Source organism: Schistocerca gregaria, chromosome 2 (assembly GCF_023897955.1).
Source record: "Schistocerca gregaria isolate iqSchGreg1 chromosome 2, iqSchGreg1.2, whole genome shotgun sequence".
NCBI lineage: Eukaryota > Metazoa > Arthropoda > Insecta > Orthoptera > Acrididae > Schistocerca > Schistocerca gregaria.
Genome location: NC_064921.1, coordinates 963054431 through 963066650, shown reverse-complemented (window position 1 = coordinate 963066650; position 12220 = coordinate 963054431). Strand labels below are relative to the sequence as shown.

At 37.2% G+C, this 12220-nt stretch overlaps 1 protein-coding gene across 1 annotated transcript in view; it reads right to left on the bottom strand.

Annotated features, from left to right (window-relative positions):
- Positions 1-4146: 4146 nt before the first annotated feature.
- LOC126335447 (G-protein coupled receptor Mth-like) overlaps positions 4147-12220 on the bottom strand; it is a 682281-nt gene continuing 674207 nt past the window's right edge. Inside the window, exon 7 of the mRNA XM_049998739.1 lies at positions 4147-7651. Coding sequence (XP_049854696.1) covers positions 7210-7651 — 442 coding nt within the window. The 3' untranslated portion in view covers positions 4147-7209. The remainder of the gene's footprint in view (positions 7652-12220) is intronic.

Genomic DNA, 12220 nt, shown 5'->3' with positions numbered 1-12220 from the left:
ATTGTGTGCCCATCAGTTCATGCACCACCCAACATAGACCCACGTAGTGATATCCATTCACCATGGCTCTGAGATGTATACCATGGCTTCTGCATACAGATTTCTGCAGCACCATGTAAATCAACTTCACCTTTACCATCTTCATCAGCAGCTTCTCTGCCCCCTGTGGTCACTCTGGTCCTGTTGTGACTCATGCAACTCCCATAAAGCCTCACCCTGCCTCTGGCTTCCGCAGAAAACTTTCCTGGTGGTTGCGCCTCTGAACTATGCACCCACCTGCATTTTCTAATCCAGCAGTTGGTGCATGGGGAGGATTGAATGCAGGGGTGCCACCTGATGACACTATGTAAATCTAGTAACTGGCACAACATTTTTGTCAACTGCTGTGGTGCCAATACCCAGGGGGCACGTGTCATCAGGAGCACACTTTGCTGAGACCACACCAGAATGTGGCATATTTATTTATTTATTTATTTAGCATCCAATAGATCACACATGTGATATAGGATTTGTCATTTGATTACACGTAACACATAAAAACACATACACATAATAAATTGACAAAATATACAAACAGCAAACAAATTACATACACATAGTACATAAGTACTGTACAAAAACTTATTACCCAAAAACAATGTACGTGCTCATGGTAAACAATTATAGATCATTCACTACGTCTCATACTCAAAACGTATTAAAGATATTTAACAGATTTTTCCTAAGTACCATAATTAGGAAATTGAAAACATAATTAAATTAGTTTGAATTTTTTTTAAAAAGTAAGTACAGGTTTCAATCCACACTCTGAGACAGGTATTAATTTACACTGTAGTAGCATTTTTCCATCAAGTAATTTTTTACTTCACACTTGAAATTATTTTTGCCTTTCAATTCTTTAATTTGAAATGGAAGTGCATTTAAAAGCTTTATTCATAAATGGCTAACATGTTTCTGACTTCTAGTTTTTGCTACATAGGGAATGTGGAAGTCTTTACAAAGCCTTGTATTGTGATCATGGTAGCTTGAGTTGGTTTGGAGATCGCAGTTACTTTTACTGATCATTTCCAGGCATTTAAAAATATATATTGATGGTATTGTAAGTATCTTTAGTTGTTTGAATAAGGGTCTACAGTGAGATTGTGGTGGGCTGTGTGTCATGATACGAATAGCTCTTTTTTGCATGATAAAAATGTCATTTAGTCTTGACCTGGTTTTTCCCCAAAAACTTATGCCATAGCTTGCAACTGATTGGAAATAACTAAAGTACACCGCTCTAATACATTCTTTGCTACATACCTTGGATATTATTCTTAAGGCGAAACATGCTGAGCTAAGTATCTGAGTAAGATATACACTGTGTTCATTCAATTTTAAATCTTGGTCAATTCGCATTCCCAGAAACTTTGTGGTGCCCACTTTTCCTATTTGTTTGCTATCCAGCATAAGGCACATATTTTCCCCTTGACACTTGCTTCCATACTGTATATAGTTTGTTTTGTTTGTATTTAATGTCAGCTTATTTGAATAAAACCATGACTGTATGTATGAGAGCATTTTTTCTGCTGTAGTACACAATGATTCTTTTATATCACTAATTATGATACTCGTGTCATCTGCAAATAGTAGAATTTTGGCTAAGCTGTCTGGAGCCTGTATATCATTAATATAAATTAGAAATAACAATGGGCCCAGAATGCTGCCCTGTGGAACACGTATTTCAATTTGTTTCGGTTCAGATATGAGTTTAAAATTGTGAAGATTGTTGGATGACCTCAGCTCAACAACTTGTGACCTGTTTTGCAGATAAGATTCAAACCATTTTTTAACAGTGCCCCTGATGCCTATTGCTTCAAGTTTCTCTAGTAATATTACATGGTTCACAGTATTGAAGGCTTTGGATAAATAAAGATTAATTCCAACAACCTGTTTATTTGACTCCAAATTTCTTACCATTTCTGTTGTGTAGTCCAATATGGCTGTTTCTGTACTGTGCCCTGCTCGAAAGCCATGTTGACTGTTATTTATTAGTTTATGTTTTTCTAGATATTATGTAACCCTGATTTTCATTAATTCCTCCAGTATTTTGGAGAAGGCTGGGAGGAGAGATATAGGTCGGTAATTTTCTATTTTATGTCTGTCACCATTTTTGTATAGAGGTATCACTTTAGAGATTTTAAGTTTATCCTGAAATACCCCTTCACTAAGGGACAAATTTGCTATGTGCACTATAGGTTTGACAACACATGGAGCAATTTTCTTAATTATTGATACAGGTACATCATCCAACCCAGAGGACATTTTGGATTTCAAGCATTTAATGACTTTTAGAACTTCATGCTCATCTGTTGGGATTGCCATCATGCTGGTATTTACCATTGGAGTCGTCACTGTTGGCTGTTGCTTAAATTTACTACTTAAAGTAAGGGGAATATTTACAAAATAATTGTTTACATAGTTTGCCATAGCAGCTTTTTCTATGGGAATATTTTCATTATTTTTAAGATTGATTTCCTGTTCTTTAGTTTGACCTCCAGTTTCTTTTTTTTACCATTTTCCACATCATTCTGGACTTGTTACTAGCCTGCCTTATTAATCTATCATTAGTTAATAATTTTGCTTTTGCTATTACTTTGCGGTAAGTCTTTTTGTATGTCCTCACATGCTCAGCAAACTGCTGATCATGACAATTTTTTAACTTTAAACTTAGTAACTTCATGGTTTCACTTGACTTCATAATCTCAGATGTAATCCAGGTCCATTCGAATCGAGATGAATTATGGTAGAGTTCTCATTTGAGAAAATGTTGAGTATTTCTTCTAAATTCTTAAGAAAGACTTCAGTATCTCCAGATGGTGACCTGTAAATTGCTGCAACAATTATTTTCTTCTTTAAACTATATAACTGAATGGCTACTGCCTCAAAATCCTTTTCTGTGATTAATGGTTTAGCCTCGTATCTTAACTTAAATTTAAGCTTGGGATTTAGATAAATGCATACACCACCACCTATGCCATTTTGCCTACAGTACTGACTGGCAAGTTTATATTGGCTTAAGTTTATGCTGTTTAGTTCACTGTCCCTGCACCAATGTTCCATAACACATAAACAATCAATATGGTCACTATTTGCTGCCACCTCAAGTTCAAGGTACTTGTTTTTAAGACACTGAATGTTTAGACTCATAATTCTTAGTTGATTTGAACAATCTGACTGACCTGTGACTTTACACTCTATTGATGCATTTTCTCTTACACTGTTACAAGATTTCATACCTTGTTGTAGATTCCTCTGCTTGCAAGCATTTATCTCTTTCCCTGTTATGTGCTGTTGTTCACTGTTTTGCCCCAGCAAAAATCCTGGCTTCTCAAGGGTGGCTGCCTTCTTCTGGTGTGATGACTGCTCCTACTACTACTGCTGCTGCTGTGTGCTGTTGCGGTGAATGCCAGTGATTCTGGTTGCTTGGTTATTGATGTTGGAACTACTGCTTCTGATGTTGCTGTGACTGCTAGTGATTCTGGTAAAGTCAGACCAGGACTGAACTGAGTCAGTTATGGTGTGATCTGTGGAGTGCGTGGTTAGTATGGTATTGGTTTGGCTAAGTGTCTACATTGTGGACCCTATTTGTCATGCACAGAACTCTGATATGATGTGGACTGGACTTTGCGTTGGAATACGAATATAGTTTGCACAGTTTCTGAGAAACATATTGTTGTGAATAAATTGGGGTGAGTCATTATTAGTAGTGTTTAGATTTCCTTTTGCAAAAATTATGAATGTAGATATGAGAGCGTCAAATACAAAGTTCCTTGAAGAGGACATGACAATATTACATCTGCTTCCAGTATGTATACAGTTTACACATAGCAAAACTTCTTTGAAATTCAGAGCATTATGATGAGACGTCTATTGAACTGGACATATGTGATATAAACTAAAACTCTCACTCTTTCTTACTGTGTGCATGTGTGTGTGTGTGTGTGTGTGTGTGTGTGTGTGTGTGTGTGTGTGTGAGAGAGAGAGAGAGAGAGAGAGAGAGAGAGAGAGAGAGAGAGAGAGAGAGAGAGAGAGAGATGCAACAGTTCTGGTATATGTGTATTATATTTGATGACAAATTTTTTGATTTTGTATAGATACACTACCAGATATAGACAGACACTTTATTTGGTCAATATTTTACAAATTAACATAATTATTGATTATGTTTAAGCAAAACATTCAGATGCAGATGTCTTGTGGCACAGTGAATCATGTTGCACTAACTGCAGTTACAGAATGCATTAGTCAAGGTTTTATGGTCTTTTACATTTTATTACAGAATGGAATGTCTCTGAAGGTGCACTAGACAAAAACATTCAAAGACTTTGATGTACTTTATTGTGCACATTTTTCAACAATACACAACATTTATTGTGCAAATAATTGAACACTTCATCTAAAATTCAATTTTTTATGTAATACAACACTGACATAAGTAAATAATTGACAAATCAATTTCAGTCTTATATCTGTAAAGCTTTTCTTTATAGAAATGTTGATATTAAAAACTAAGAATACCACCTCATCAAAAAAAGTTGTCAATATAAAAGCAGTAATAACTTGTGATAAATCATAGGTGGTTCAAAAGCAGGTACTTTCACATTAAGTTTCAGTTGGTTGCTCTGTACGATAACTGCACTTGAAGCGTAACATACAATTACACAAAACAACTTGTTTACTAAGTGCAGTAACTGCTCTGTCTCCTAATTCAGAACAGGGCTAAATTTAACAAATAAAAGAAATTGTGACATTCTAGAAATATGTACAAAAAGGCTTCTGGCAATTAATCTTCCAATACAGCAAAGAAGTTAAGTTTTCTTTAATGCTGTAATCATCATGTGCCATAGTCATATATAATGTAAAAAATTAACTAATGCTGAAAGCAGAAGGCATTGTTTTACTTTTAGAAAACTGACTTGATATTAGACGTACTGCACTTTTGAGGGGAACAGGATAGCGGAGAGAAGTGTGACTGACTTCTGCTCAACAGCAGACACTGATTAAACAGCATTTAACTTTACTGAAGAAATTCTCATTGTTACAGACTGGCCTGTTAATGAAAATTATACATTTTGAACATACACATGGAAAGAAAACTATTGTGTTTTCTCAGAAAAATTAAAGTTAAAATGTTCACTTCAGTACACAAGAAAAATATTAGGAAATGACAAATATAATTTGGAAAAGGACAGGTTACACTGTATAGTCTTGCTTATTGTGCTCAAACACAGAAAAACACACATTACACTGTATAGCAGTTTTAGTTATTGTGCTCAAGGACAGTCAGCAATTTAATTTTTTGCAAAATATGGAAGGGCTTCATCCACTGTTGCCATGTAATTTACAAATCATCCTTAACTGACTGCAAGTAGGGAGCTTATAGAATATCAGGATGAACTTCAGGAAAGATTTCCACACTGCTAAATAAATATTAAATTAATTGACTAATACAGGAACTACAAACAAATCAAAAGTACTTCTTTTTTATCATGAGGAAACATTAATTATGGAAAAACATTTACTTCTACAATAACTCTGTTCTTCTCCTCTTTTAGATACATGAAATGATGCTCGTGACAACTCAGAAACAATGGGAACTCTACCAGGTAGCTGTTCCTCGTAGGATGGAATACATAAGTATAATCATATTTTCTTTCACTGATCCTACCTTATTTAAAGTCTACAATAGTAATAATTTGCTAAAGGGAGATTGATTAGAGACACAGAAGAGTACATAATTTTGCTTATCCTTGTTTTGTGTTTGGCTGAGTGTCTGGTGCAAACTTTGCAGGTGGATGTCATTTCAACTTACTGTATGTCCAAACACAGGCATCTGCAAGGTGGAGCAAGAGGGTACACATGGACCACCCCCTCTCCCAGATTTGGAGTGCAGGGCTTTTGTGCAAATATTTAGTGGATAATCATTAATTCTGTGAGGTATGATAAGTTTTTTGTCATATTAGCTCTAATGGCATGACATGTCTGGAGAATGAATAATTCATTTTTTGTATTTACATTCTACTAGAAATTTCCTACAGCATTTGTCCAATGTATCAGATTTGCAGGTATGTAGTGTGTTGACTGTGGTTGGTGTGTTTAGAAGTATCATGGTATTTATGTTAATGTATTTATGTTAATGTGGAAGTAACATAGTGTGAAAGCTAGTGTCATCTCATAGTATACTTCTCCTGAATAAAAATAATGATGCCATTGAGTTTAATGTCATTATCCAGTGGATACATGTCTGTCAACAATAGCACATGCCCACATACAAGAAACTTATTTATAGTACCTTCAAGTAAGACTCTGGCACATATGCTTGTGTTCAGGAATCTTACACCACCAACTCTTTCCCCGTGGCCTATGAATAAATAATGGTGACAAAAATTTCTTTGAACACCAGAATCCAAACCCAAGCACCATTATATGACCATGCTCTAATAACGTCATGTGTTTGATATGTCCTAGTACAGTGTGATGAAGACAGAATGAAAATATCTATCTTGGAGGGCATCTTACGAGTTATAGTATACAGTCCATTCCTTAGGATAAGCATAAAAAGTTTTGCAAAGTGTATTCAGAAACATGTTGTTATTAGCTTAGGCCAATAAAGAGCAAAAAGTAGCCGTATGCAAAATTGGCAGGATGCTTGGAAGAAATTGGGGTGCTGAGGATCCTTTGTAAAATGTATTTAATAAATCAGCAGTGTTTTTCCCTTATACAGCAAATTTGTATAATGAACATTGGGTTTTTACCATCCTCAACAAATTAACTTAATCATTTCTAGCTGGAATATCAGGAAGGGCATAGAAAGAGACTGCTTCATATAATCCATTTATAGTCACACAGACAGTAAAGAAATGTTTAAATAGCTGTTATACAAAACATTTCTCCATACCTCGTGGTTTGTTGATGTACTGTTTCATGTTTGTGTTTTGTTTACCTTAGGTGATGAAAATCGTACCTTAAGATCTCTGAACGTCACTTAACTTTCTCAGGTCTGAATTTCATGACTAATTCGAACTGACATTTCAATGTGTAGTCTTTCACAGCTTGTTCTAGTCCACATATGACTTCCAGTTATGTATGAACTACACTGTATATAGTAAATAGCACAAAGAAATAAGACTGAGCTCTGAGGAATAATAGTTACACATGTGACTGTTTTGTTCAAGTCCTGGTGGTGACAAAAGACTTGCGCTGGATGTGATGGCTGTTGTTGTTGTTGTGGTTGTTGATACTGATGGTTGTGAGGAGTGTGGAATTTGAGGGTGTGCTCTTGAGTGGGATGGGTGTATCAACAGCAGCAGCTGGGGTGAGGCTACGGGCACGCACAGCTCGGGATGTAGCAGAGGCGGAGGGTGGTGTGTTGGCACCCCCTGTGCCCCCATCTGAGCCAGAGCTGCCCCACGGCAGGCCCAGGCGGCGAGCCAATGCACGCAGCACACGCCGTTTCAGCACAAAAATAGCTGAGATGAGCACTCCTTGCAGCACGTTCACAGTATCAGGAATGTACCAGACCCACGCTGGGGAATTCACCCACATACCTGACACCACATCCAATGTGAATGTCAGGCCCATCACAACAAAAAGTTTTGCATTCATCACCACCCTGCAACAGAAAGTAGCCATCTTACACTGAGGTGAAAAAGTAATTCTTAGGCCATTGTAGCTATACATCATCAAATAGAAAGCATTTACAGCACTTACATACAATGATCACATTACTGCACTAAAGATTTATAAAAGTCAAATTTTACTTAACACTTGCATTATTTGATATTATTATTAATATGCACATCAGCTGGCTCTACTAAGAAATTCACAAATGGAGTAGAAATAACTGGCTAATCAGAAATCCTTTAAGTGCCTCTTAAACTCAATCTTATTAGCAGCTAAACCTTTTCATAGCATGTAAGTTATTGAAAATGTATTGTTCTTAATAATGGACACTTTTATTGATAAAAAAAGAGAAATTACATCTTTGTGTAGGATATTTTTATATCTGGTATTGATTTTATGAATTCAGCTGTTCGTTTGGAAAATAGATATACACTATGTGATCAAAAGAATCCAGACAGCCCCAAAAACATATGTTTTTCATATTAGGCACATTGTACTGCCACCTACTGCCAGGTACTCCATATCAGTGACCTCAGTAGTCATTAGACATCATGAGAGAGCAGAATGGTGTGCTCTGCAGAACTGATGGACTTAGAACATGATCAGGTGATTGGGTGTCGCTTGTGTCATATGCTTGTACACGAGATTTTCACACTCTTAAACATCACTAGGTCCACTGTTTCCGATGTGATAGTGAAGTGGAGCACAGAAGCGTACAGGCCAACCTCGTCAGTTGACTGACAGAGACTGCCGACAGTTGAAGAGGGTCGTAATGTGTAATAGGCAAACATCTGTCCAAACCATCACAAAGGAATTCCACACTGCATCAGGATCCACTGCAAGTACTATGACACCTAGGCAGGAGGTGAGAAAACTTGGATTTCATGGTCAAGCAGCTGCTCATAAGACACGCATCACACCAGTAAATGCCAAACAACACCTTGCTTGGTGTAAGGAGCATGACTGAAGAGTGGAAAAACATTGTTTGGAGTGATGAATCATGGTAAACAATGTGGCAATCCCAAGGCAGGGTGTGGGTATGACAAATACCTGGTGAACATCATCTGTCAGCGTCTGTAGTACCAACAGTAAAATTCGGAGGCAGTGGTGTTATGGTGTGGCCATGTTTTTCATGGAGGGGGCTTGCACCCCTTGTTGTTTTGCATGGTACTACCACAGCACAGGCCTACATTGATGTTTGAAGCACCTTCTTGCTTCCCTCTGTTGAAGAGCAACTGGGGGATGGCAATTTCATCTTTCAACATGATCGAGCACCTGTTCATAATGCATAGCCTGTGGCAGAGTGGTTACACAACGATAACAGCTCTGTAATTGGATGGCCTGCACAGAGTCCTGACCTGAATCCTATAGAGCACCTTTGGGATGTTTTGTAACACCAACTTTGTGCCAGCCCTCACTGACCTACTTCGATACCTCTCCTCAGTGCAGCTCTCCATGAAGAATGGACTGCCATTCCTCAAGAAACCTTCCATGACTGAAGATATTCCTGCAAGAGTGGAAGCTGTCATCAAGGCTAAGGGTGGTCCAACACCATATTAAATTACATCATTATCGATGGAGGGTGCTATGAACTTGTAAGTCATTTCAACCAGGTGCCTGGATACTTTTGGTCACGTAGTGTATTACTTATGGCCTTTGCAGGATTTTCTTGAGTTCAAAGAACAAGTAATTGGTATTACATTCTTGTAAATAAAATAGAAAGAAACTTCCACATGGGAAAAATATGTCTGCTTGTGTCTGTGTATGTATGGATGGATATGTGTGTGTGTGTGTGTGTGCGCGCGAGTATATACCTATCCTTTTCCCCCCTAAGGTAAGTCTTTCCACTTCCGGGATTAGGATGACTCCTTACCCTCTCCCTTAAAACCCACATCCTTTCATCTTTCCTTTTCCTTCCCTCTTTCCTGACGAAGCAGCCGCCGGTTGCGAAAGCTCGAAATTTTGTGTGTGTGTGAGTTTGTGTGTTATTTTATTGTGCCTGTCTACCGGCGCTTTCCCGCTTGGTAAGTCTTGGAATCTTTGTATTACATACTTGTGTATTTAAACTGGGGACCAAGAAACGATGGAGAGGGTTTGTCCCGCAGTAGCCCTCAGTGGTTCACAACCCCACAACAGGCCACAGCTGTCCACCCACCCTGCTGCCACCCTGCACCGAACCCAGAATTATTGTGCGGTTCAGCCCCCAGTGCCCACTCTTCCCCCCTCCCGGGATCATCACCAGAGCAGTGTGAACCCAAATGTTTTTTGTGGTAAAGTAATTATGGTGTACGTGTATATGGAGACATTGTTTGCACAGCAGCTGCCAGCATAGTGTAACTGAGCCGGAATAATTACATACTTTCATATCACATACTTTTGTGCTCTGGAAACTTTAGCTTAGTTCGATGAATGAAACTCCGTCACCCCTCTTCCCAGATAAAGATCCCATCTGATATAGTATGAAAGTAACAAAGAATTATTTTTGTATCAATTGTGTCTGATAACATCTGCATTACAAGTTAAGATTTGTTTAAGCACTTTAACATTTCTGTGGTATTCACCTGCCAAATGTATAAATATTGTCAACCTCTTTTATCAGCTTGCTGTCATAATTTGCTGGGAGAAAACCTCTTACAAGTTTTGTGATTTATACAGTCAAATACCATTAACAGATCACAGAATATAGCAGTAGTCTATAATTTATTGTCTAACAGCTTAAGCACATTCTTTCTGTATGTATAAATAGTGTTCTCAGTATTGGAATTCTTTAGAAATCCAAACTGTGACTTTGGCAATACGATATTTGTAGTCAGATGGTTAAGAAGCCACTTGTATTTTACCTTTTCTAAACTTTTTGAGAATGCTGACAAAAGTTAAATTGGGGAGCAATTTGATGGTATCTCTTTATTTTCTGTTTTATGCAGATGTTTAACTTCAGCATGTTTCAGACAACTGGAAAATTTTCTGGCATTAAATGTCCATGATACAAATAATTTAATTTGATAATAAACTCAGAACAACTCTCTTTAATTATCTTCACTAAAGTGTTACAACAACCAATAGAATTTTTTGATTTTAATAACTTTGTGATGGAAATTACTTCCTCTAGTGTGGTGAGGGTCATGTTCATATTACTGAAGTTATTTGTAATGGTTGGACTGAGATTTAACCCAGCAGCACATACTGAACCTGACAGCCTCTTCTTTTCAGTACCTAACAGTTATGAAAAGCTTGTAAAAAGGTGCACACAGTGCCGACGTATCATTTACTCTTAAACCCGTTTGCTGGTTCTCATCCATGGTTCTGCCAGTTTCCTCCTTCCCTACAGCACAGATTGTCTGTATTGAGTTACTTGATGTGATTATCCTTTCTTATAATGCATTTCTTCAAAGTTTGTACTACTGTCTTTAACATTTTGCACTATGTCTTGCAATGAGCTGTAGCTTCTGCTTCAGGGACGCTTCTGACTGACAGACACAGTTTTCTTTTTGTGCTAGGTGATTCATTTATCCATTGAGAAGCTTACTGATTTTTTTGCACACTTTGATCGAATCTGGGCATAAACCACTCCATTTCATGTATTTAAAGAGTTTCCTAACATAATAAAACTTTTGAGTCCAAACATCAGTTTTAATGTAAGGAACACATAAGAAAATTCATTAGAAGGATCTAGTAATAGGTGAAAGAATCAGTAAAATGGAAAGTTCATATGACAAAATGAAGAGTGTCTACAATTTACACAAGGTACCAGTAAATGGCAGTGAACCTGTATTATTGTATCTACAAAGGACAACATGTTATTAACAGGGTTAGATTAAAAACACAAAAAAAGAATAATAATAAAAATTATGTAAGTGCAATACATACTGATGTTTGTAGTAAGATGTACCATTATGATTTTTTAAAATACCAAAGGTCAAGGACATCACTTACAGCAGTCTTTCATGTGTTCAGTCCTGGGTGACTTGTTTAGTTGCCTCAATGATTAAGTGATGAGCATTCATGTCTTAGCTGATTTGTTTAATACAGGATTTCTTTGGTTTATCCTTTCTCCCTCTCTTTACTTAGGCCATTCTTTCCAGGTATCTTACTGAGGTGAGGGTATATTTTATTAGGCCTCTTGTACAAATGTCAAACTATAACAGTCATTTGCATTTCTTCTTGCTTGGCATATTTTACTGTGATTAACTTATTTCCTTGGCATGCTCAAATATTATTTTCAACATTGTCTATAATGGCAGAATTTCAAAGACAGTTTTGTGAAGCAGCGACATCTTACTGAGAAAACTTTCTGTGCAACTTGAAGAGGGCTATCACTGTTGGTTCCTCTTAGAACATTCAGTCTTGACCTTCCTTCATGACATTGAACTAGATGTTTTCCTGCTGTGATTCGATGTTAGCTTTATGGAACACTATGATTGAGCAAGCTTTTATCAATAACGACAGAACTGAGATCTTCAAATGTTGCACTACCAGTTGTTACATCTGCAGACAAATTTCAGTTCATGTTTTCTTTTGTGTAGACATATACAGTCTCAACACACACAACACACAGAAG